Here is a 27,655-nt window from a genome sequence, read left to right on the forward strand (position 1 = left end):
AAGGAAACCAGGAAATCTTGGTTTTGCTGACACAACTAACATCTGCTGTCCTGTGTCTACAAGGGAAACAGAGCTCCAGTGAAAGGAGAATTCTAAGTGATGAATACAGAAATTAGATGAAGCTTCAATCCTTGGAGCACAGACTTATACAAGAATATAAACATAAATACAGTTTTTATAAGCAAAGGAGAAGCAGTTTTCATCTATAGCGAAGGAACAGAAAGATCCAGAAAACAATAAACAAAGTTATGCTAAAAAATTTTTTCTGGCCTCCAAGATACAGTTTTGCTACACGACTACTTTGGTCCTTCACGAGCCTGAGCCATACGGAGAGAAAACATCAGTTGTTAAATTCTGGAACTTAGTCCACAAAGGCTGGAAATGGTATGTTTCCTGGCAGTATGTACATCTTGTTAATATAAACAGTTTCAATAGCTCATGGGAAGCTACAGGCCTCAATTAGGATGAAACACCATAGTCTGGAGGAAAAGATCCAGAATTGTCTCTAAGGCCTGGGGTTTCGAAGAATTTATATAAATGGTAAAAATTCGACATCTGTAGACTGATGTCACAACTGAAAGAGGATAGATAAATGTGATTCTGAAAAGAATTGAATGCTTCCTAAATGTTAAAATGGTCCCTATGGCCCATGTAACAATGTCAGACACCACGGTGCTGTGATCACAGCATTTTTGTTTAATTGCTTGCAAGGGTGGTTTTGACCATTTGGCTATTCACTTCCTTTTCAAAATCCATTTGTTTTCCTCTCAAAGTTCTATTTCTTTCAAAGAGAGCAACCTGCCTCAATCAAATACTTGTGTTTAACCAAGGAATGAAAAGCACAAAGAAATGAGTAATTAACATGAGATTATCACTCAATTGACATTCACACAACCGACATGTATTGAACACTGGTACCAGCCCTATTAGATGTCTCCAGTAAAGATTTTTTTTTTTTTTATAACACGTGCTTTTGGGTGTCTGGTAAGAACACTTTAAAAGAAAAAACTTTGTAAGACAGTTTTCAGGTTTCCATCTCTATCTTAGATAAAAGATGCTTTGATAGACAGGTGCAAGTATTCCCTTTCCCATGCAAATTTATCCTTCTACTGGTTATGCTATTTGTTAAAAGGACCCAGTTCTCTATAATTTGATGCAACACTTGGAAAGATGATTTGCTAAACAACTAACAGTAATTTTGTGATTTATTTGGCAAGTGTATTTTTAGTATATTCTAATAAATTATATTTTGGTTTTTTAGTGGTTCATGAAATATTGAGTGACCTAATTCCATTTCCCAAAAGCCCAGAGTAAGGAGCAGATCTTAAATTAATGGAGACTTGCTAACTGCAGAGATTTGGTGAGGCTCAATTTGAAAAGCCAGGTTTCTTTTCTACAAATAAATAGAAATTCATATGAAACTATGTTATATTGACTTAAACTTCATGGTAATGTGCTACTATGTTTTTGTAAGCGTTCAGAATCAAATCTTTGTCTTTTATTTTATTTATTTGAATGTAGTGGTAATCCTACCTCAATTTTAACTTTCTACTTGTTTTCCGTTTTAAAACAGCAGATGAGAGACGTGTGCTCTAGACAACAGCAAAGTCTCTTCAGTTACACAGCTTGAGCAAAACTGTGCTCAGATGAATATCAGCTACCAAGATTAAGTCGCTGTTCATGGTTCATTTTATCAGTTTTAGCAGATGCAAAGTATTACATTCTTTTTAAAAAAAAAATCAAAGCCATCTTTTATCTTTTACCGAAATCAAAGTCATCTTTTAACACCCTGTGAACTTCAAAAAGTGAAGTTTGAACTTAAGCTAGTTGAGTGTTTAGTTTTAATTCTCATTCTTTGGATCCTATTCATTAAGCCCTATTTATAAATTCAAAGAATCAGGATAGCAAAACTCCTGAAAAATGTGCTTTTAAAAGAAATGTGTCCCACCACCACCATACCCACTCCACACCACCACCACAAAAGAAAGAAACATTTAAAAAACAAGTGTTGAAGCTTTTTCGTGCATTGTCTTAAAAGTTGTATAGTGGATGTGCTCAAATTAAATGTATGGATTGATCACCTTTTCAGAAACTGAAAAATCAAAATTCTTATACATCCTTTACTTGAAGTTTTTAAAATTTTCTCTTTTTCATTATTCACGGCTAGTTTGAATCCTGTCGTTTAAATTTCCAGACTTGTTCTTTCAAACAGCTGGTTAAGCCTGACATATTAACAACACTTGTTAATATCCCCAAGCCCGACTAAAAAGGCAGTGCAAGTATACAGAAGGTATAGTCAGAAAGGACAAGAAAAAGGGGAGGAGTCAAGCATATAGGAAACATTTCAAAAAATATTGTGGCAGACAGGAAGCAAGTTGTGGGACTGGCACTTGATTAAATCCATGTAGTCAAGTAATGACCCAAGTTTCCCTAAAGGTGGGGAGAAGGACATATATTGAGGAGATGCCACCCCAATAACCCTGAAGAACCCACAAGACCCTAGGATCCCAGGACCCACAAAAGTGAACTTGAGATTCAGGGCAGAAAAAAGGGGATTGGTCAAAAGTCAGCAGAGAAAGCATTAGAGCCTTGGTTGCCTTATTCTTTCTCAACCACCTCTGCCCACCACCAACCCCTCTGTCTTTAAAACAAAAGGAGCGGAGAGAATCTTGGGGAAACAGAGGCTATGCAAGGTATGAGACAGAGAATCAAGTATTCTAACTATTGAATAATATTTTTATGATATATAGTTTTGGAAAATAATTTCCATAAAAATTGAAAGTGAGAATATTGCAATCAGTTCAAGTATTTGGTATGCTTATTTCATAATCGTGAGAGTTGTAGGGCTGTTTAAGGCACACAGGAAGTCTGTAATACAGATCTTATCAGACCCATAGCCTGTTAGCGGCAACTGGGAAGCTGTCCCTCCACCACCCCACTGCATGCTTGCCTGGCTGGGAAGTCCCTCAGAATTATGAGCCTGAGTCGACCACTTCAGGTCACTTTTTACTAGAAACTTCTGGAAAATGCTCAACATCAATTATGCTGCACATCTTTTCCTTCCATGCTAGTTTCATAATATCTGCTAAACAGGATTCTGACAAAGTGTGTTAAGTGCTAAGGTTTGCAAGCTCTGGGTGAAAAGCTGTAAAAGTCAGCCTTTTCAAAGGCCCACAATGAAACCCAAAAAGTTTGTTAAAATGAGTTGCCTGACAACCTTTCTTTTTTCATTTTTTCTGTTTTATCTTTATTTTTAATCTCATTTTTTCCTTCCTGTAGAGATATTTTTTAACATTTCACAGTAAAAGCACATTTTTTAGTGCGGAAAGGAAATTCATTATGTTGTTGGTGGTAAATTTGTTACTTCATTGGTAAATTTAATCTTCTATGTCACTGTGCAAAATTTGTGATTATATACCACAGATGAAATGATCAATTTAGCTCTGCCATGTATATAATGATAATATTCAGGCAAAAGCAAGACACCAAAAATTTTTCTTCAATTCGTTTGGCCGATTTTTTCTTTTCTCCCATAGTAAATATTTGGTACATAAATTTTTGCACAATTTTTTTTAATTTTTAGAAGGGGAATTGCTGAGTAACTGGTTATATGCATTCAAAATGATAATACCCATTGCCAGACTGACATCTACAAAGGTTGCACAAACTCATTCTCCAGCTAATATGAGTTAATGTTAATTATTTTATTCTTTTTCAATCTTATGAGTAAAAACAACTCATAGTTGTTTTTTGTTTTGTTTTTTACTTTTAAAATCTTTTTATTGTAAAGTAAAATACATACACAGAAAACCACACAGAACAAATGTGCATCTTAGTGCATTATAATAAGATAAACACAATCCTGACTACTAAACAGATCAAGAAATACAACTTTGTCAGCCAACCCCTGTAATTTCCCCTTAACATACTCCTTCCCTTCAAAAGTAACCACTATCCTTACTTTTTATAGTAATCCTTCCTTGCATATATTTGTGGTTTTATTATCCGACTAGGCATGTCTAAAAACTATAGCTTAGTCTTGCCCTTTTTAAAAATTGATATGTTTCAATTTTATTTATGTTTTATTGAGGTAACATTAGTCTATAACATCATATAGGTTTCATGTGGACAACATTATATTTCTACTTCTGTATACACTACAGCATGATCACCACCAAAAATTTAGTTTCTACCCATTACCATACAGTTGATCCCATTTACCCATTTTTCCCTCCTCCCCTACCCCTTCTTTGGTAACCACTACTCTATTCTCTGTACCCACGTTTTTGTTTGGTTTGGCTAATTCATTTATTTTGGTTTTCTGTTTCTTTGTTTGTTTGTTTTTTAAAATACACATATGAGTGAAATCATACGGTATTTGTCTTTGTCTGACTTATTTCACTTAACATAATACACTCAAGGTCCAACCGTGTTGTTACAAATGGCAAGATTTCATCTTTTTTACGGCTGAGTAGAATTCCATTGTATATATGTACCACATCTTCTTTATTCATCCATCCATTGATCAACACTTAGGTTTTTTCCATATCTTGGTTATTATTAATAATTCTATAATGAATATAAGGGTGCATGTATCTTTTTGAATTGGTGTTTTCATTTTCTTTAGATAAATACCCAGAAGTGGGATAGAAGGATCATATGGTAGTTCTATTCTTAATTTTTTGAGAATCTCCATACTGTTTTCCACTGCGGCTATACCTATTTACACTCCCATCAACAGTGTGTGAGGGTTCCCTTTTCTCTACATCCTCTCCAACATTGTTATTCCTTGCCTTTTTATAACAGCCATTCTAATGGCCATGAGGTGATATCTCACTGTGGTTTTGATTTGCATTTCCCTAATGATTAACAATGTTGAACATATTTTCATGTGCCCGTTGGCCATCTGTATGTCTTCTTTGGGAAAATGTCTATTCAGGTCCTCTGCCCATTTTTAATTAGCTTTTTTCTGTTGTTGTTGAGTTGTATGAGTTCTTTAGATATTTTGGATGTTAATCCCTTATTGGATATGCAATTTGCAAATGTCTCCTCTCTTTAAGTGATTTGTCTTTTGGTATTGTTGAGGGTTTCCTTTGCTGTGCAGAAGATTTTTGGTTTGATGTAGTCCCATTTGCTTACTTTTGCTTTTGTTTCCCTTGCCTAAGGAGACACATGCAGAAAGATATTGCTAAGACTGATGTCAAAGAACGTACTGCTTATGTTTTCTTCTAAAGGTTCTATGGTTTTAGGTCTTACATTCAAGTCTTTAAGTTCATTTTGAGTTGATTTTTGTGTTATAGTGTGAGATAGTGATCATTTCATTTTTTGTTTCCCAACACCATTTATTGAAGAAACTATCCTTTCTTCATTGTTTATTCTTTGCTCCTTTATCGTAAATTAATTGCCCACATATGTGTGGATTTATTTCTGGACTCTTAATTCAGTTCCATTGACCTATGTTGTTATCTCTCTGTTGTTCTGCAAATACCATGCTGTTTTGATTACTGTAGCTTTGTAATATAGCTTGAAATCAGGGTGTGTGATACCTCCAGCTTTGTTTTTTTTTTTTTTTCCTCAGAATTGCCTTGGTTGTTTGGGGTCTTTGGTGGTTCCAGGCAAATTTTAGAATTTTTTGTTCTATTTCTGTTAAAAATGTCACTGGAAGTTTGATAGGGACTGTATTGAATCTATAGATTGCTTTAGGTAACATTTTAATAATGTTAATTCTTCCAAAGCATGGAATATATTTCCATTTATTTGTGTCTTCTTCAATTTCTTTCAACAATGCCTTACAGTTTCTAGTGTACAGGTCTTTCATCTTATAGTGTTTTAAATTAGCATGTCTTTGACTACAGAAGAGGTTGAACATCCTATGTTTCTTTGTCATTTATATTTTTTCTTTTGTGAATTTTCTACATTTTTTCTATTAGGGTTTCCATCTAAAAAGATGGAAAAAATTCTTATTAAAATTTGCAAGAATCTCTTTATATGTGTTACATATGTGCTATAGAATTATTCTTTCCCATCCTTGTGGATTCACAGTAGACAGAGTGTAATTTCCCTCCATTTGACTTAGGACTTCACCATGTGATTTCCTGTGCCTAATGTAATACTAGCAGACATGATACAACCAGAGGTTTTAGAAGTGCTTGCACAGTTTGGATTTCCCTTTTGTTCTCCTGCTCCCTGCCATAACATCATGCCCTGGGTAGCCAGCGGTCCCAGAATGAACACAGAAAGCCTGAAGCAGAGCCACCCCAGCTGACCTGTAGACTTGTGAATGAGGATACTAAAATGTTTGTTGTTTTAAGCCACTGAGAATTTGTTATGCAGCATTATGGCAGCACTAGCTGACTAATACAGTGCTGTAAGCTCTTTCTCTAAATATCAATGTGATCCTGTCTGCTAATTACAAGAAGGGGAGAAATTTCAAAATAAAATAACATATAGAAAATATACTGCTCTTTTTCAAGAAAAGAGGTACTCCAGGAACACTTTGTCCATAAATAGTCACCAAGTTTGGCAAGAGAAGTAACAGCTTCTAGCAAACCAGCCAATGTAGCAGAGTGTATAAGAGGCAAAACCAGAACAGTTAATATTTCTTCAAGAAATATCCAATAGTTATTGTATTAGTTAAGGTTCTCCAGAGAAACAGAATCAATAGGATTTATTTATTTAAAGAGATTTATTAGAAGGAATTGGCTCATGCAATTATGGAGGCTGCAAAGTCCAAAATCTTCAGGCTGGGCTGGCAGGCTGGAGACCCAGGAGAGCTGATGCTGCAATTCCAGTTCAAAGGTCACCTGCTATAGAATCAGAAGAGCCAGTGCTGCAAATGAAGTCCAAAGGCCATCTGCTGGAGAATTCTTTTTTGCTCAAGAAAGCTGGTGTTTTTTTTGTTCTATTCAGACCTTCCACTGATTGAATGAACCCAGCCACATGAGGTAAGGCAATCTGCTTTATTCAAAATTTACCAATTTAAATGTTAATCTCATCTAAAACCACCCTCACAGAAATACCTAGAATAATGTTTGTCCAAATACTAGGCACCCTGTGGTGCAGTCAAGCTGACACATAAAATTAACCATCACAGTCATTTTGAGATTAATATTGACCATCAGGCTAAATTTGGTATTTTGAGAGCAAACATGAAACCAGCGTACTCAGGGTAAATAGCAAGACAAGCCAGTTACAAAGGCATTGAAGTCATCGACAAGAGGGAGACAGGGTCAGTCAGAGTCCGATCAGGAGACCACACACCAGTTATCTTAACAGAGAATTTAAGAAATAGAAATACTCACTAGTTACTGAGGGACCAAAAAGGCAAAAAATTACCTTAGAATACCATGGAGTTAGCATATGCAGGAAGCAGTTACCACTTCTGGCCTGGAGAAACAAAGGGAAAGAGGTTATTTAAACTTATAAGCTTGAAGCAAATGTCCATGTTGCTGAAACTCAGACCCTTAAGGCCATGGAGCTGGGACCACAGATCTCTGAGGAGTGTTGGGGGGGGGTGGGGGGAGTGGGGGGGTGGGGGTCAGTCAGCTGGAGTTAGTGTCCCTGAGGGGAGAGAGTGAGGCTGGTCCTGTGAGTGTTCCAAAAACCAGGACCTGGAATCAAGGGCTACTACTGGAACGGACTGCCACTTCCAGAGTGAAGAAGTGTTGCTAGAGGACACTCAGAGGTACAGCCAACAAGAAGAAACAGGAAACTGTAAGTGCCTCCTTCCTCCTCCGGTGTGAAGTCTCCCTCTTGTGCCCGCTCTTGGCAGAACCTAATAGGCCACTAGCTGGCCAAGGAAAGAGGTGGTTCAACCAACCCCAGTCTACTTCCAGCTGAGTAAAGAAGGGTGGGTTTGTAGCTGGGAGACATTAGCTTAATAATGGGCACAGAGTCCCTCGTGGCTGTGACCTCCAGAGTGGAGTAGATGTACCTGGGAAGACGCACAAGACAATCCTTTAGGAAATGGGAAGAAAGCTATTTGCATGTTTTATCTAAAAAAATAAGAAAGAAAGAAAGCTTTATTAATTTTAAAGTGCAGATGGATAGCGAAAGCTCTCTTTGGGAACATTAAATGGAGAAAAATGAAAACAAAGAATGTCGCCAAGAGAAAAAAAAATCTAAACAAGACAGCAGGAGGGAAACTGGTCTGGCTAAAATGCAATGCACTTACACTTACAAGTGCAGCGGCAAGGAAGAACTAACGCAGTAACTGAGAACCTTTTTGTACAAGTAAGACATATTTGTACTAGTGGACACTGAAGAAAATCAGATAGGCTTTGTGGATTCCTAGCGTCCAAGTGTAACATCAAGTTGGCGTGAAAGAAGGCTTCTCCCTATTTCCTTGTGGGATGCAGCATGGCTCCAGTGCTCAGAAAACTGAAATATACACTCTGCCATTCAGCACACTCAAGATTTTTCAGCCACGGAAGCATCAGGACAAGCACTCTTGTCAAGGGCAGCACCGTGCTCACATTCTCTCACTGTTCAGCCACAGCAAAGAGAATAAAGAGACACTCCCTCAAGTTGTTTGTGCCACAGGAAGCAGCAGCAAGGAAGCCAGGTCAGAAGAGCTGGAGTAGACTTCTTATACACAAGTGAGACACATGTTAGGGACACCTACAAAAACTGCAGGAGACTTGGGGAGAGGGAGGCTAATAAATCAGTCAGACAGAGGAAACACTGAACCTGTTAAATTTGCAAAATTAACGTTAATGTGATCTCGTACCCTCATGCCGGTGGTATCAAGAGATGTGTGTGTATTCTTTCATTCTAGAAACATTTCTTGAGTTCCTTCTGTGTGACTGGCACTGTTCCAGAAATCAGTGGTACAGAGATGAACAAGGCTGACAAGATCCCTTCCTTCAAGAATTACACACCGGGACTTCCCTGGTGGCGCAGTGGTTGAGAATCCGCCTGCCGATGCAGGGGACAGGGGTTCGAGCCCTGGTCCGGGAAGATCCCATATGCCACGGAGCAACTAAGCCCGTGAGCCACAACTACTGAGCCCACATGCCACAACTACTGAAGCCCGCGCGCCTAGAGCCCGTGCTCTGCAACAAGAGAAGCCACCGCAATGAGAAGCCCGCGCGCCGCAACTAGAGAAAGCCCGCGCACAGCAACGAAGACCCAACACAGCCAAAAATTAATTAATTAATTAATTTTTTTTTAAAAAGGAATTACACACCTAAGGAGTCCCTCTGAGTAGGAATGGCCTGGAACTTCAATTTCTTGACATACTTGAGCTCTGTAGGTGTTACGGTTCATGTCATCTAAGCATCCTCAATCTCTATGAACTGGCCCCTAAATTAGATTCAGAATCAAGGTAATCTCACCAACTCTACAGCCAATTCAGTAATATTATAATGCCTGTTCCAAGCTCAACTCAAAGCACAAAGCTTTCCTCCAACTCGAGAAGTCATATATTAACTCTATTAATTCCATTCTATACATAATATTTAGAGACCTGCTGTCATCTTGAAATGAAAGATATGATTATCTAGCTTGGTAGGAGAGTTGGACACATCAAACCATTGGTGTTCTCTTTTTTCTCAATTTCTTCAGATGTAGCTTTTAAAAAATAGGACCACTATGATAGTAGGTCTAAAAATTACTTGATAAAGTGAAATAGTGATCACTCATGTGCATAATTGATATCACTATTTTTACACTGCGGAATCCTTACACTGCTTCACATTGGATGTAAATATAATCCAAGGTAACTTTCTGCTCATCAACACTGCTTTGCATCTATTCCCAGTAGGGCTGTTTTCCAGTGCTCCCAAGTAGACAATTAAAGAACAGAACGAGCAGAGCATGCATTTGAACAAACAACTTATACTGCGAACTCAGATACACATTCTTTTAAGGAACTGTGAAGTCATCAAAAGTTTCTTTAAAAAGACATTTTTAGGGAATCCATTTGGAAAAAGCCAAACCTGTATATATTCTAAAACTACTCATTCACTGAGATGATGAAGAATTTCTGGAGGTGGCTGGTGGTGATGGTCACACAACAATGTGAGTGTACTTAATACCACTGAACTGTACACTTTAAAATGGCTAAAATGGTAAATTTATATATATATATATATATATATATGTTATATATATTTTACCACAAAAAGAAATACTTTAAAAGTTCATCCTGAATAAAACCAAGCTTGAAAATATTCTCCAGACTGAGTTTGAACTTTCATCATATGTTATTTGGTTTGAGTCTTGAGAGACTACCATACCAGTGGTTCTTAGGTTCCTGCCAAAATCTTTCTGAGTGTCTTTGGCTTGGTTTTGAAGGATAACATTTATTGGCTACATAAAATATAACTCTTGTCCTTACTGATTCATTAAAATAAATGAATAAATAAACTGCTTAAATTGAGCTCCGTTTTGAATTAAAACTCATATCCTTAGCTCCAAGAAAATGCCTATTGCCTTTCTAGCATATGTGTTCAATACTTACATTTGTATTTGCCAAACTATTCCTCTAGAGATACCATATGACTGTTTCAATTGAAACACATTGGACTTTATTTGATGTCCAAATCTTACAAAAAATATTTGTATGGAAAACTGGTTAATGGTTCAATGTCCATGTTCAGGCCAAGGTATGTACACAGCTGAAGTGATGTTCAGTTCTAGCCCGTTGGGATCAATGTTCAATACAGAGTTGATGGTCCTATGATCCAGGAGATTATTGTCAAATACCTCAAGTAGATTCTTAAACCAACCAGGTGTATGTTTTTAATGTAAAACTGACCCCAACTGTTATCTGTCACCGACTCAGAATGTTGCTTTCCAAGATTTTTTCATGATAGGCCATAAGGTATTTTGCAGTAAGTCTAAGTTAATACATTGCTGAAAAGTTTAGTTTGATTTTGTTTTTATTTGAACAATTTTCTGTTATGAACAATTTAATGTAATTCCAGCAGGTTATAGGTATTTTTATTAATGTAAATGTATTTTTAATTCTGATCATACATAAAGTGATTACTATCCAACTAAATTCAAAAGGCTTGGTGCAGAAGTAAGGTTTCAATTCTTGGTCAGTGATACTTATCTTAAGGGTTCTGCTTTTTTTGTTTTCCAAATATTACACTCTTCCGTAACGTAGCTTAGGGCAAACATACAACTACTGGCAGGCTAGGCAGAATGCCAACATTAAGGATGATTCTGGTCAATATTTCAATCAGTATTATCTAATAATCTCTGATTAAATAGATTAATTCTTCAGAAAACCGTGTTTGGCTTTTTGTTTTGAAATGCAGTGGCTACGTTTTATGGTTTGATTAAGTTACTGTCCTTTATTTCCTCTTAATACCTATAGCTTCATAAATTACTGGCACCAGGCATTTTATAAAGACTTCATATGAATTAATTGATTTCATCCTCACAACATCACTATGGGGTATGTTTTATTATTATTATCCCTATTTGATAAGCAAGGAAAATGAGGCTCAGAACTTGTCCATATGTTACAGCTAATAAATAAAGGAGTTAGGATTTGAGCCCAGGAAGTCTGACTTTAAAAGTATTGCTCTTGGGCTTCCCTGGTGGCGCAGTGGTTGAGAGTCTGCCTGCCGATGCAGGGGACACGGGTTCGAGCCCTGGTCTGGGAAGATCCCACATGCCGCCGAGCAGCTGGGCCCGTGAGCCACAACTGCTGAGCCTGCGCGTCTGGAGCCTGTGCTCCATAACAAGAGAGGCCGCGATAGTGAGAGGCCCGCGCACCGCGATGAGGAGTGACCCCCGCTCGCCGCAACTAGAGAAAGCCCTAGCACAGAAACGAAGACCCAACACAGCCTAAAATAAATAAATAAATAAATAAATAATTTAAAAAAAAAACAAAAAAAGTATTGCTCTTAATCCCTAAATTATCATACAGGCACATCCTGATAAATTTCTGCCTGTATCTGGCTTCTTTTCTTGGCTTTGCCTCTTTGTACCTTATGCTCATATATTATAAGGCTCTTGGTTGTTTTTGTTTGGTTTGGTTTTGGCCTTTACATACTGATTTTAGTTGGTGAAAATTATATGGCAGAGAGCAGAAGAATATTCCTGACTACATTGCTTTGCTCTGAGTTGCTGGGTCTTGGTCTCCTTCTCAGTTGTGACTAGCAGTCAATAAGTATTGCCCAGGTGGTTTTGTCTTACGGAAATCAGCTTTTGCAGAAATGAATAGAATAAAAGATATCACAAATGTATTTTTAAAGTATTCCCTATGGAATTATTGCAATTCCATGTAAAGATAATCTAGGTGAACACTGTAATAAATACAATAAAAGCTGAGGTCCAGCATCATTTATAATTTGTCTACAGTAAGATGAGAGTTGACAGCAAGGCTGAGAGTAGAGGCTACTTCTTTTGACTCCCCATTTAGTGCTCTTTTCATTCTGACCTCAAGAATTCAGTCTAACACTGGGTGCAGGGAAGTAAAAAGACAGTTATACGACTGGGAATGTGTTAGAGTTGAGCACACGGGAAACGGAATCCAAATGGAGAGAGTAGAAAATGTTTCCCACAGGAGATGATACAGAACTTTAGAGTTGACCAGGTAAAGGGAAGGCGAGAATGCCCCCAGCAGTGAAAACAGCATATATAAAAATCTTGAATCTGTGAAAGTAGAGGACCTGTTCAGAGACTGCAAGTCACCCAAATGTCTGGGTGAGCTGGAGTGTGGGAAAGAGGCTAGATATCGAGAGGAGAAAAAGTAAGTGCCTACGATGCCATACTAAAGAATTAAAATTTTAGCCAAACTTCTTGGGATGACATTGGAAGATTTTATACAAAGAAGCGTTGTGGTTAGATTTGCATTTTAGAAAGAATACTCTGGCAGGAGAATGCACTGGACTTGGGAGTGGGGAGAGAGGGCTGTAAAAACGAAAGGCAGGGCACAAAGAGACGAGGAAACTTGCAATGCAATGGAGAGAAAATGCAAGTTCCAGAGACAGTGAAGAAACAGTGATACTTTTGAAAACACATGCTGTCGGTGTCTGCTACATGACACCAAGACAAAAATGCAGAATGAGGAACTCTCTAGGCATCACCCTGGTGAGGTGAGGTAGCTGGGACATCCAAGTGGAGACATGTAGTTGGTATATGGTTCTGTGCCTCTGGAGCTCAGGAGAACAGTCAAAAAGAGAGCTAAAATGGGGTGATGGTTAATCATCCTTTCAGTAAACATCTAGTGAGCATTTACAAAGTGCCAGATACTGTGATAGGCTCTGGAATTCAGAGGTGAATTAAATCAAGCCCATCTTTGTCTCCCAGGTATCTATAGTTTGCAGAGGAGGCAAGAGACACGTGAGGAGTTCAGGGAAGGAAAGAATCATAGCTTCTACTATGACATTGTGTCCAGAGCATGGTGGGGTAGTAAGTTCTCTCTGGGCAAAGTTAGTTAATCTGATGCAGTGCTGTGAAGTTATATTCTCAGTCCTTGAAAAAAGAATGTGCATAAATGGTAAAGCACTAACTTGCTCAGAAGTTTCCTTTGGCATTTGATTCTAATGAATAATGCTCATTGGTAAGTTTATCTAAATTGTTGTTTCAGGAATAGTAACAGTAGCTAACTTTACTGAGCCTCTACTACATGTGAGTCTGTCTAGTCTTCTAAATATTTCAAATATATTTTCTCATTTAATCCTTCCAAGGACCCCAGAAAGTTGGAACTATTATAATCTCTATGGTACACAGGAGAGAATCAAAGCACAGAAAAAGTAAGTAACTTACCCAAGGTCACCAATTAGAAAATGGCTGATCTAGGATTCAGGCATGACAATCCTGTATCTCCTTACAGGAAAAATAAGAATAAGTTGCTTTAGGAAAGATAACAGAATGCTGTTCTATCATTAATTGTGTATTAATGTTGACTTTTGTTATTTTCCTCTTTTAAAAAATTATTATGGGGTTAATTTTTTCAGACAATTATTATTGTTTTGCCTGAATAAACACACCACACCTCTTCCTTTCATTCACTTGAACTGCCAGAATTTGGTAAAGTCTTTATATTCCTTATGTCTGCATGGAGACCTTACAGGATCTCTCTAACAAGAAAGATCCTTTACAAAGCTACTCAACTTTTTATAAAGAATTGGTTAGTAAAACATACCTATTGGGTAATTATTTTGGCTGAGAGAAATATTGTAATGAAAAGTTATCATTCATTAAAGAAAAATCATTCAGCACTTACTCCTGGGTGTCAAGTACTGTCCTAGACTCTAGAGATAAAAACGCACATCAAATATGGTTTCTGCCTACATGTTAGAAGGAAATAATGATTAAATTATTCACTTCTGGTTCCCAATAAAGAAAACCTACCCACAGAACGCACAGAGGGCATAACCCTTAGTGGTGGAAACTGGGGAAAGAAAAATCACACACATTACTTAGCTAACACATACCATAATCACTTAGTTTGGTTTCCAAAATAAGGGCCATTATTAGACCCTTCAAAGCTTCTTAAAAATTTTTATCATTGATTTTCTGGGTAGTCCAGAAATTATTACTTACAGCTTCACTCTTTTGTATAACACACCCTTAGCTTTTAGGACCTGGATCTACATGTTTGGGTGTATTTAATTGATCGAGAATCATTGACATTGTGTGTGTATGCATTCCGGAGAGTAAATTATCCTTTTGATTTCCTTGGTTGTGTTTGCTTTTGTTCATTCTTAGCCCTCCAAAATCCTTAATGACTAACCAAGAATGTGACCACCCTCATTGTTACCACATTAAACACGCTTACTCAAGCCAAGACCTCTTTCACTGGCCCCTTTTTCTTTTATCTTTAAAAAAAAAAAATCGGGACTTCCCTGGTGTTGCAGTGGTTAAGGATCCACCTGCCAATGCAGGGGACACAGGTTCAAGCCCTGGTCCGGGAAGATCCCACATGCCACAGAGCAACTAAGCCCGTGCGCCACAACTAGAGAAAGCCTGCGCACAGCCACGAAGACCCAACGCAGCCAAACATAAATAATAAATAAATAAATTTATAAGAAAAAAATAAAAATAAATCAATTTTAGAGGCATTTCCTTTTAGTATCTTTATTTTCTCTTATCTCTCCAACTCGAACTCTTCTATCAATTATAGCTTTTCTCCCAGAGAAAAGACAGAGGTCCTTAGCAACGCATGTAGTCTCTGAGCACCATGGCAATAAAAGCAATGCAACCTTACAACTCTCCTGGGCTGCTCTGAGGAAAAGAGCATCATAATGTGGAAGAAGGTCCAACACTGTGTGATGTTGAACATGTATTTATTTACCTCGCTGCGATGCTGTGAGAACAAATATGGTAAACTTGTCCTTAATCTCCTGTCTTTAAGCTCCTCAAAAGAAAGGAAAAGGAATACGAAATCTTGTGAATGAATGTGAAACATACCATATAGAAAGAAACAAACAAAAAATTACTAAATTTTCTGCTAGAAGTTTCATTCTCTTAGTTTGAACCACAGTACACTGGCCACAGCAATTATAACCTTAAAGCGAAATTACTGATAATATTCAATTAATTACACTGTATTGTGTGCCAGACTTACTGACAATAATTTTTTAAAAGTTCTGCTTGAACAGTTGATCAAGTGTTTGTGGTCATGACTCTGAAGCACAGTTAATTTTTTAAAATAAATTATTTTGGGTCATGATTTTTAAAACACAGTAAAGGAAGTCACCTCATTAACATAACATAACTGATGATAATTCCAATTTAAATGCCAATCACACTTTTTAGGTTTGTTAGAAACTAGCATCAAGCTATAACTGAGGACACAGAAAGAGGAAGCTGTCCTGAACATTAAGTTAGATCATCAGAAACCAGTCTTGCTCCTTAAGATTCACCCTAAATTTTACAATTAATCTTTCTAAATAGCAATATAATTATGTCACTGTTTGGCTCAAAACCTTTAGTAGCTCTTTACTGTCTACAAAAATGTAAGATAATTGATTATAACAGTGGTCTCCAAGATTTGTTTTACAATTAGCTATGCTTAAATAGAAAAGAAAACAAGAAAGCAAGATGAAAGAAGGAAAGAAAGAGAGAGAGAGAGAGAAAGAAAGAAAGAAAGAAAAAGAAAGAAAGAAAGAAAACTAAGCATGTAAGTATGTATTCCCTCCATATAAAATTACCTAAGTGTGTTAGTATAATTATCTAATACCTTAAAATATAATTCTCTCATAGCACAGAGTTTATTGCTAAACATCATGGCTTAAATTCATGTCTCAAGTGGCCTTCCTGATTGTTTGACTAATTTTATTAGACTACTTCTTCCTCTCATATGCGATTAGATTATCATTTGCTTTTTACCTCCTAACATAGTTGTCAAAGAAGGGCAGGAGAAGAGTCAGCTTTGTAATTTCCTTTTGTCTGCCTGTGCTTGTATTTTAATATTTTATATTTATGGTTCCTTAGTAGGGAATCTTTTTGTGGCTTTTTCATTTATAATAGTCTAAAATATATTATATAATCCACCAGTTCACATAAACAGGCATACGATGTACAGCATGCAAAGACTTTAAGGTCTGATCTCTGAGAAAACATTCAACTTTGACTTTTGTTGCTGGAAATATGGCAGTCTGAGGTTCAGAGGAACCCTTCCTAGTAGGACACACCTCACGATATTGTATAAAATATTTTTCAAAAAGGATTCCTGATTAATGCTGGCAGAGGAATTAAGGAATCTTCAGAGGCCAAAAAAAAACCCAAGAAGGTGGAAAGTGGGCACTGGCTTTTAATGGACCACCTGTGTGGTAAAGAGAAAAAACTGGGGCCCTGACTAGGGTAGATGTTTAAACCCTGGCATAAAATCTGGACACTTAAAAGACAATATTCTCCAGCATAGAACAGAAAGATCAGCTCGGTGCTTTGTGATGACCTAGAGGGGTGGGATAGGGAGGATGGGAGGGAGGCTCAAGAGGGAGGAGATATGGGGACATGTGTATGCATATAGCTGATTCACTTTGGTGTACAACAGAAACTAACACAGTATTGTGAAGCAATTATACTCCAATAAAGATCTATTTAAAAATAAAAAAGGACAATATTCTCATTAGGTGACATAGGAAAAAATTAACCATTCTCACAGAGAGATATACCTGTCACACTCTGTGAAGACAGAAAAAAAGAAAAGTTCTGATAATTCCTAACCTTAAGCCTGCATTCACATGATTTTTGTACCCCCAACACCCACTCAAAAATTTTTTACTTTAAAGCACTTCCAGATAGTTGTGCTCTCTGGAGGAAAACAAGTTGGACTTGGTTGTCGAAGAATTCTCACGGGGAAAGCTCCAAGGAAAATCAGCTCACAATAAAAAGTTAGTAAACACACATGAAAACAAGGTACTAGGGGTGAGAGTCAACAGAAACAACAAACTACTATATTCACTTCTTTAAAACTACAGATATTAGAACTGATAATAAGGGAGAATTAAGTATGTTTAAAGATATAAAATAATTCAAAGTATGATAAAAGAACAATTGATTAAGCAAATTTGTGAAAAGTAGTAAAATAAATTTCAAAAACGAAAAATATAATCTTGACATTAGAAACTCAATGTTTTGGATACATACCAGATTGGAAATGGCTGAAAAGAAAATTAGTAAACTGGGAGATGGTAGAGCTAAAGAAACTCAAAAATGCAAACTAGAGACACAAGGATACCAAAGAAAAAGATCAGGAACGTAGAAGGTAGAGGGAGAAAACCTACACACATTTAATGGAAGTTCCACAGAGAGAAAATATAGAGAATAGGGGAGGGAACTTAAAAGAGATAATGGCTGAAAATTTTCTGGAAATGATAAAAAGATATCAATCCTCAGGACTCAGAAGACCAATGAATCCAATGAAGAATATATAAAAAGAAATACACTCCATAAGCACATGGTAGTGAAATTTCAAAATAGCAAAGGCAAGATCTTAAAAGTAGCCAAATCACCCTAATATACATGATCCACTGAGTTCTCAGCTTCAATAATTGAAGCCAGATGACAGTGGTATTATATTTGGTTCTTGTCAACCAAGTTAGAACTCTATCCTTATGCAGCATTTGGAAATGTTGGGGAGTGTTTTCATTGTCACAATGACTGACGTGTGACTGGCAAGTTACTTAACATGTGCCTTGATTTTCTTATTATTATGGGACTGAGAATATTTATCTCATAAGATTACTGTGAAGATTACATGTGTGAAATATACAGAAAGCATTCATAACAATGCTTGGCACATAGTAAGTGCAATGGAAGTATAACTATTATAGCACCCTGGAGCTAATGTCCTTAATGCAAAGGGGAGTTAAGATAATGAGGAATTGTCTGACCCAAACTTCTAAGAAAGTCCCCCATTGAAAAACACTGAAAACCTATCCAACTTCTTCTTACAACTCTTCCCACTATTTTCTTCATCTCACCTCCCCAAACCCTATCTTCTGGTCCCTCTCTGAATTCACTTATTCACCCAACAAATAGTTATAGAAAGCAATACTAGGAGCCTGGAACTAATCTTTGTATTGTCTTATGATTATATATATCATTGAAAATTCCCTGTGTGCAGGGACTGGCAATTTCTGGCAATTTCATTTTCTCTTCCAGCACATACTGGAGCTTATTTTTCCTAGCCTCCCTTGTCATTGCAGTCGGGCTACACAACTGGATTCTGGCGAGTGGAATAGTAGACCACTTCCAGGCCTGGACACAGAACATCCTGTGGTATCCTCTTCTCTCTTGTTCTCTTTGCCTATGAGCCTGCTAAGTGTGGCGTATCCAGGCGTGGATTCCAAGGAGACTATGATCTCCGAATCAGCACATCCAAAACATCTCGTCAGACCTAGACATAAGCAAGAAATGCATCATTATTCTGTTAAGCTACTGAAAATTATGTTCTGATCAATGCAGCATAATTCTTTCCTTTTTAACTTTCTAAACCTAGAATAGAACACAGTGCCTGGTATATAGTACATCTGCATAAATATTTATTAAGACAATGAAGGAATGAAGGAAAGAAATAATGTACAAATTAACTTAACCATTTCTTATTTTATCTGAAGTGATTCTTCTAACCCATCTACAACTCTTTTTTTTTTTTTTTGTGGTCTTAGTCGCTGTTCCACTTTATTTTATTTATTTATTTATTTTTTTTTAAACATCTTTATTGGAGTATAATTGCTTTACAATTGTGTGTTAGTTTCTGCTTTATAACAAAGTGAATCAGTTATACATATACATATGTTCCCATATCTCTTCCCTCTTGCATCTCCCTCCCTCCCACTCTTCCTATCCCACCCCTCTAAGTGGACACAAAGCACCGAGCTGATCCCCCTGTGCTATGCGGTTGCTTCCCACTAGCTATTTATTTTACCTTTGGTAGTGTATATATGTTCATGCCACTCTCTCACCCTGTCACATCTCACCCCACCCCCTCCCCATATCCTCAAGTCCATTCTCTAGTAGGTCTGTGTCTTTATTCCCGTCTTGCCACTAGGTTCTTCATGACCTTTATCTTCCCTTAGATTCCATATATATGTGTTAGCATACTGTACTTGTTTTTCTCTTTCTGGCTTACTTCATTCTGTATGACAGACTCTAACTCCATCCACCTCACTACAAACACCTCCATTTCATTTCTTTTTATGGCTGAGTAATATTCCATTGTATATATGTGCCACATCTTCTTTATCCATTCATCTGTCGATGGACACTTAGGTTGCTTCCATGTCCTGGCTATTGTAAATAGAGCTGCAATGAACATTTTGGTACAAGACTCTTTTTGAATTATGGTTTTCTCAGGGTATATGCCCAGTAGTGAGATTGCTGGGTCATATGGTAGTTCTATTTGTAGTTTTTTAAGGAACCTCCATACTGTTCTCCATAGTGGCTGCATCAATTTACATTCCCACCAACAGTGCAAGAGTGTTCCCTTTTCTCCACACCCTCTCCAGCATTTATTGTTTCTAGATTTTTTGATGATGGCCATTCTGACCGGTGTGAGATGATATCTCATTGTAGTTTTGATTTGCATTTCTCTAATGACTAATGATGTTGAGCATTCTTTCATGTGTCTGTTGGCAATCTGTATATCTTCTTTGGAGAAATGTCTGTTTAGGTCTTCTGCCCATTTTTGGATTGGGTTGTTTGTTTTTTTGTTATTGAGCTGCATGAGCTGCTTGTAAATCTTGGAGATTAATCCTTTGTCAGTTGCTTCATTTGCAAATAGTTTCTCCCATTCTGAGGGTTGTCTTTTCATCTTGTTTATGGTTTCCTTTGCTGAGCAAAAGCTTTTAAGTTTCATTAGGTCCCATTTGTTTATTTGTGTTTTTATTACCATTTCTCTAGGAGCTGGGTCAAAAAGGATCTTGTTGTGATTTATGTCATAGAGTGTTCTGCCTATGTTTTCCTCTAAGAGTTTGATAGTGTCTGGCCTTACACTTAGGTCTTTAATCCATTTTGAGTTTATTTTTGTGTATGGTGTCAGGGAGTATTCTAATTTCATACTTTTACATGTATCTGTCCAATTTTCCCTGCACCACTTATTGAAGAGGCTGTCTTTTCTCCACTGTATATTCTTGCCTCCTTTATCAAAGATAAGGTAACCATATGTGCGTGGGTTTATCTCTGGGCTTTCTATCCTGTTCCATTGATCTATATTTCTGTTTTTGTGCCAGTACCATACTGTCTTGATTACTGTAGCTTTGTATTATAATCTGAAGTCCAGGAGCCTGATTCCCCCAGCTCCATTTTCGTTCTCAATATTGCTTTGGCTATTCGGGGTCTTTTGTGTTTCCATACAAATTGTGAAATTTTTTGTTCTAGTTCTGTGGAAAATGCCAGTGGTAGTTTGATAGGGATTGCATTGAATCTGTAGATTGCTTTGGGTAGTAGAGTCATTTTCACAATATTGATTCTTCCAATCCAAGAACATGGTATATCTCTCCATCTATTTGTATCATCTTTAATTTCTTTCATCAGTGTCTTATAATTTTCTGCATACAGGTCTTTTGTCTCCTTAGGTAGGTTTATGCCTAGATATTTTATTCTTTTTGTTGCAGTGGTAAATGGGAGTGTTTCCTTAATTTCACTTTCAGATTTTTCGTCATTAGTGTATAGAAATGCAAGAGATTTCTGTACATTAATTTTGTATCCTGCTACTTTACCAAATTCATTGATTAGCTCTAGTAGTTTTCTGGTAGCATCTTTAGGATTCTCTATGTATAGTATCATGTCATCTGCAAACAGTGACAGCTTTACTTCTTCTTTTCCAGTTTGGATTCCTTTTATTTCTTTTTCTTCTCTGATTGCTGTGGCTAACACTTCCAAAACTATGTTGAATAATAGTGGTGAGAGTGGGCAACCATGTCTTGTTCCTGATCTTAGTGGAAATGGTTTCATTTTTTCACCATTGAGGACAATGTTGGCTGTGGGTTTGTCATATATGGCCTTTATTATGTTGAGGAAAGTTCCCTCTATGCCTACTTTCTGCAGGGCTTTTATCATAAATGGGTGTTGAATTTTGTCGAAAGCTTTCTCTGCATCTATTGAGATGATCATATGGTTTTCCTCCTTCAATTTGTTAATATGATGTATCACGTTGATTGATTTGCATATATTGAAGAATCCTTGCATTCCTGGAATAAACCCCACTTGATCATGGTGTATGATCCTTTTAATGTGCTGTTGGATTCTGTTTGCTAGTATTTTGTTGAGGATTTTTGCATCTATGTTCATCAGTGATATTTGCCTGTAGTTTTCTTTCTTTGTGACATCTTTGTCTGGTTTTGGTATCAGGGTGATGGTGGCCTTGTAGAATGAGTTTGGGAGTGTTCCTCCCTCTGCTATATCTTGAAACAGTTTGAGAAGGATAGGTGTTAGCTCTTCTCTAAATGTTTGATAGAATTCACCTGTGAAGCCATCTGGTCCTGGGCTTTTGTTTGTTGGAAGATTTTTAATCACAGTTTCAATTTCAGTGCTTGTGATTGGTCTGTTCATATTTTCTATTTCTTCCTGGTTCAGTCTCGGCAGGTTGTGCATTTCTAAGAATCTGTCCATTTCTTCCAGGTTGTCCATTTTATTGCCATAGAGTTGCTTGTAGTAATCTCTCATGATCTTTTGTATTTCTGCAGTGTCAGTGGTTACTTCTCCTTTATCATTTCTAATTCTATTGATTTGAGTCTTCTCCCTTTTTCTCTTGATGAGTCTGGCTAATGGTTTATCAATTTTGTTTATCTTCTCAAAGAACCAGCTTTTAGTTTTATTGATCTTCGCTATTGTCTCCTTCATTTCTTTTTCATTTATTTCTGATCTGATCTTTATGATTTCTTTCCTTCTGCTAGCTTTGGGGTTTCTTTGTTCTTCTTTCTCTAATTGTTTCAGGTGCAAGGTTAGGTTGCTTATTCGAGATGTTTCCTGTTTCTTGAGGTAGGCTTGTATTGCTATAAGCTTTCCTCTTAGAACTGCTTTTGCTGCATCCCATAGGTTTTGGGTCGTCGTGTCTCCATTGTCATTTGTTTCTAGGTATTTTTTGATTTCCCCTTTGATTTCTTCAGTGATCATTTCGTTATTAAGTAGTGTATTGTGTAGCCTCCATGTGTTTGTATTTTTTACAGATCTTTTCCTGTAATTGATATCTAGTCTCATAGCGTTGTGGTCGGAAAAGATACTTGATACGATTTCAATTTTCTTAAATTTACCAAGGCTTGATTTGTGACCCAAGATATGATCTATCCTGGAGAATGTTCATGAGCACTTGAGAATGATCTATCCTGGAGAATGTTCATGAGCACTTGAGAAAAATGTGTATTCTGTTGTTTTTGGGTGGAATGTCCTATAAATATCAATTAAGTCCATCTTGTTTAATGTATCATTTAAAGCTTGTGTTCCCTTATATATTTTCATTTTGGATGATCTGTCCATTGGTGAAAGTGGGGGTGTTAAAGTCCCCTACTATGTTTGTGTTGCTGTCGATTTCCCCTTTTATGGCTGTTACTATTTGCCTTATGTATTGAGGTGCTCCTATGTTGGGTGCATAAATATTTACAATTGTTATACCTTCCTCTTGGATCGATCCCTTGATCATTATATAGTGTCCTTCTTTGTCTCTTGTAATAGTCTTTATTTTAAAGTCTATTTTGTCTGATATGAGAATTGCTACTCCAGCTTTCTTTTGATTTCCATTTGCATGGAATATCTTTTTCCATCCCCTCACTTTCAGTCTGTATGTGTCTCTAGGTCTGAAGTGGGTCTCTTGTAGACAGCATATATATGGGTCTTGTTTTTTGTATCCATTCAGCCAGTCTGTGTCTTTTGGTGGGAGCATTTAATCCATTTACATTTAAGGTAATTATCGATATGTATGTTCCTATTCCCATTTTCTTAAATGTTTTGGGTTTGTTATTGTAGGTGTTTTCCTTCTCTTGTGTTTCCTGCCTAGAGAAGTTCCTTTAGCATTTGTTGTAAAGCTGGTTTGGTGGTGCTGAACTCTCTCAGCTTTTGCTTGTCTGTAAAGGTTTTAATTTCTCCATCAAATCTGAATGAGATCCTTGCTGGGTAGAGTAATCTTGGTTGTAGGTTTTTCTCCTCCATCACTTTAAGTATATCCTGCCACTCCCTTCTGGCTTGCAGAGTTTCTGCTGAAAGATCAGCTGTTAACCTTATGGGGATTCCCTTGTGTGTTATTTGTTGTTTTTCCCTTGCTGCTTTTAATATGTTTTCTTTATATTTAATTTTTGATAGTTTGATTAATATGTGTCTTGGGGTGTTTCTCCTTGGATTTATCCTGTATGGGACTCTCTGCGCTTCCAGGACTTGATTAACTATTTCCTTTCCCATATTAGGGAAGTTTTCAACTATAATCTCTTCAAATATTTTCTCAGTCCCTTTCTTTTTCTCTTCTTCTTCTGGGACCCCTATAATTCAAATGTTGGTGTGTTTAATGTTGTCCCAGAGGTCTCTGAGACTGTCCTCAGTTCTTTTCATTCTTTTTTCTTTATTCTGCTCTGCAGTAGTTATTTCCACCATTTTATCTTCCAGGTCACTTATCCGTTCTTCTGCCTCAGTTATTCTGCTATTGATCCCATCTAGAGTATTTTTAATTTCATTTATTGTGTTTTTCATCATTGCTTGGTTCCTCTTTAGTTCTTCTACGTCCTTGTTAAATGTTTCTTGCATTTTGTCTATTCTATTTCCAAGATTTTGGATCATCCTTACTATCATTATTCTGAATTCTTTTTCAGGTAGACTACCTATTTCCTCTTCATTTGTTAGGTCTGGTGTGTTTTGACCCTGCTCCTTCACCTGCTGTGTGTTTTTCTGTCTTCTCATTTTGCTTATCTTACTGTGTTTGGGATCTCCTTTTCACAGGCTGCAGGTTCGTAGTTCCCGTTGTTTTTGGTAGCTGTCCCCAGTGGCTAAGGTTGGTTCAGTGGGTTGTGTAGGCTTCCTGGTGGAGGGAACTAGTGCCTGTGTTCTGGTGGATGAGGCTGGATCTTGTCTTTCTGGTGGGCACGTCCACATCCAGTGGTGTGTTTTGGGGTGTCTGTGGCCTTATTATGATTTTAGGCAGCCTCTCTGCTAATGGATGGGGCTGTGTTCCTGTCTTGCTAGTTGTTTGGCATAGAGTGTCCAGCACTGTAGCTTGCTGGTCGTTGAGTGAAGCTGGGTCTTGATGTTGAGATGGAGATCTCTGAGAGATTTTCGCGGTTTGGTATTCAATGGAGCTGGGAGGTCTCTTGTGGACCAGTGTCCTGAAATTGGCTCTCCCACCTCAGAGGCACAGCCCTGATGCCTGGCTGGAGCACCAAGAGCCTTTCATCCACACAGCTCAGAGTAAAAGGGAGAAAAAATAGAAAGGAATAAAGAAAGAGGATAAAGTAAAATGAAATCAAATAAAGCTATTATAGAGCAAAGCTATACAGACAAAATCTCACCCAGAAGCATACACATATACACTCACAAAAAAAGGAAAAGGGGAAAAATTAATATATCCTGCTCCCAAAGTCCACCTCCTGAATTTGGGATGATTCGTTGTCTATTCAGGGATTCCACAGATGCAGGCACATCAAGTTTTTTGTGGAGTTTTAATCCACTGCTTCTGAGGCTGCTGGGAGAGATTTCCCTTTCTCTTCTTTGTTCGTACAGCTCCCGGGGTTCAGCTTTGGATTTGGACCTGCCTCTGCATGTAGGTCGCCTGAGGGCATCTTTTCCCCGCCCAGACAGGACGGGGTTAAAGGAGCAGCTGCTTCGGGGGCTCTGGCTCACTCAGGCCGGGGGGAGGGAGGGGTACGGAGGAGGCGGGGTGAGCCTGCGGCGACAGAGGCCGGCGTGACGTTGCAGCAGCCTGAGGCGCGCCGTGTGTTCTCCCGGGGAAGTTGTCCCCGGATCACAGGAGCCTGGCCTTGGCGGGCTGCACCGGCTCCTGGGAGGGGCGGTGTGGAGAATGACCTGTGCTCGCACACAGGATTCTTGCTGGCGGCAGCAGCAGCCTTAGAGTCTCATGCCCGTCTCTGGGGTCCGCGCTGATGGCCGCGGCTCGCGCCTGTCTCTGGAGCTCGTTTAGGCGGCGCTCTGAATCCCCTCTCCTCGCGCACCAGGAAACAAAGAGGCAAGAAAAAGTCTCTTGCCTCTTCGGCAGCTGCAGACCTTTTCCCGGACTCCCTCCCGGCTAGCCGTGGCGCACTAGCCCCTTCAGGCTGTGTTCATGCCGCCAACCCCAGTCCTCTCCCTGCGATCCGACCGAAGCCGAGCCCCAGCTCCCAGCCCCGCCCGCCCCGGCGGGGGAGCAGACAAGCCTCTCGGGCTGGTGAGTGCTGGTCGGCACCGATCCTCCGTGCGGGAATCTCTCCGCTTTGCCCTCCGCACCCCTGTGGCTGCGCTCTCCTCCGTGGCTCCGAAGCTTCCCCCTCCGCCACCCGCAGTCTCTGCCCGCGAAGGGGCTTCCTAGTGCGTGGAAATCTTTCTTCCTTCACGGCTCCCTCCCACTGGTGCAGGTGCCGTCCCTATTCTTTTGTCTCTGTTATTTCTTTTTTCTTTTGCCCTACCCAAGTATGGGGGGATTTTCTTGCCTTTTGGGAGGTCTGACGTCTTCTGCCAGCGTTCAGTGGGTGTTCTGTAGGAGCAGTTCCACGTGTAGATGTATTTCTACTGTATCTGTGGGAAGGAAGGTGATCTCCGCGTCTTACTCTTCCGCCATCTTCCCACCCCTATAACTCGTAATTTTACTAATTATGCCCCTTTTGGGGGTTAAAGAGGCCTTTTTTCTGCCTCTTATGTACTTTTTACTTACACTCTAAGGAAATACAAGACCACTTAGTGATAATGTTGGCCTTTTAGGTACTGTTCAAAATGGACTGAGGTAAGATGGTCTATACTTCAAAGGAAAGTTCAGAATTTTTCCTCAAACATTTCCTTTTGGCATTTCACCGTTGGAGTCAGAGTAGAAGCTCTGCATCAGGGTAAGGTGGAGGCTCTGGATGATGCAGGAGATCTTAGACTTAGCAATGGAGATCCGGCGGACAGATGAGCCGGTAGTGGGACAGCGAGGAGGACAAGGGGGCTATTGGGGAGCGGCTTCCCTTCTTCCTTGGCCCTCACCCTTCTCTTGCCATAGGTTTTACACTAAAGTGGTGCTGGGAGAATAGTCAGGAAGAAGCTGGCCTCGAAGAAGGGCAGGAGGGAGGGTGGAGGGAGAGAAGGAAAAGGTCTCAAGATCAGCAGCTGGAAGGAAAACGGAATGTCTCTCCTCAGCCTTTTAAGCCAGGTTTTCCTGCACAAGCACTGTTTGTAAGTTAAGCTTAAATACTTCGTGGACCTGACATACATGTCTTTTTTTTTTTTTAACATCTTTATCAGAGTATAATTGCCTTACAATGTTGTGTTAGTTGCTGCTGTATAACAAAGTGAATCAGCTATACGTATACATATGTCCCCATATCCCCTCCCTCTTGCGTTTCCCTCCCACCTTCCCTATCCCACCCCTCCAGGTGGTCACAAAGCACCGAGCTGATCTCCCCATGCGATGCAGCTGCTTCCCACTAGCTATCTATTTTACATTTGGTGGTGTATATATGTCAATGCCACTCTCTCACTTCGTCCCAGCTTACGCTTCCCCATCCTCGTGTCCTCAAGTCCATTCTCTACGTCTACGTCTTTATTCCTGTCCTGCCCTTAGGTTCATCAGAACCATTTTTTCTCTCTTTTTTTGGATTCCATATATATGTCTTAGCATATGGTATTAGTTTTTCTCTTTCTGACTTACTTCACTCTGTATGACAGACTCTAGGTCCATCCACCTCACTACAAATAACTCAATTCATTTCTTTTCATGGATGAGTAATATTTCATTGTATATATGTGTCACGTCTTCTTTATCCATTCATCTGTTGATGGACACTGAGGTTGCTTCCATGTCCTGGCTATTGTAAATAAAGCAGCAATGAACATTGTGTTAGATGACTCTTTTTGAATTATGGTTTTCTCAGGGTGTATGCCCAGTAGTGGGATTGCTGGGTCGTATGGTAGTTCTATTTTTAGTTTTTTAAGGAACGTCCATACTGTTCTCCATAGTGGCTGTATCAATTTACATTCCCACCAACAGTGCAAGAGTGTTCCCTTTTCTCCACACCCTCTCCAGCATTTACTGTTTGTAAATTTTTTGATGATGGCCATTCTGACCAGTGTGAGG

The 27,655-nt window shown here is 38.6% G+C and overlaps 1 protein-coding gene and 1 long non-coding RNA gene across 14 annotated transcripts in view; one reads left to right on the plus strand and one right to left on the minus strand.

Annotated features, from left to right (window-relative positions):
- HPGDS (hematopoietic prostaglandin D synthase) overlaps positions 1-27,655 on the minus strand; it is a 159,037-nt gene that overhangs the window by 42,183 nt on the left and 89,199 nt on the right. For 6 of the 13 annotated variants that reach the window (XM_082461876.1, XM_082461870.1, XM_082461877.1 and 3 more), the window contains one exon: positions 7,336-7,386. The exons of 1 other annotated variant lie outside the window; for it this stretch is intronic. In XM_082461876.1, coding sequence (XP_082318002.1) covers positions 7,336-7,359 — 24 coding nt within the window. In that variant the 5' untranslated portion in view covers positions 7,360-7,386. Of the gene's footprint in view, positions 1-7,335; positions 7,387-9,187; positions 9,302-13,728; positions 13,789-15,259; positions 16,003-18,583; positions 18,812-27,655 lie in introns of those variants that run through there. 6 more of the 13 variants (XM_082461863.1, XM_082461862.1, XM_082461872.1 and 3 more) reach the window with 5 other exon arrangements.
- Positions 15,167-16,079, plus strand: LOC309660848. Its single transcript, XR_014263676.1, has 2 exons — positions 15,167-15,288; positions 15,988-16,079. It is a non-coding gene; the product is annotated as an uncharacterized lncRNA (long non-coding RNA).

This window comes from Balaenoptera physalus, assembly GCF_965194825.1.
Source record: "Balaenoptera physalus genome assembly, chromosome: 5".
NCBI lineage: Eukaryota > Metazoa > Chordata > Mammalia > Artiodactyla > Balaenopteridae > Balaenoptera > Balaenoptera physalus.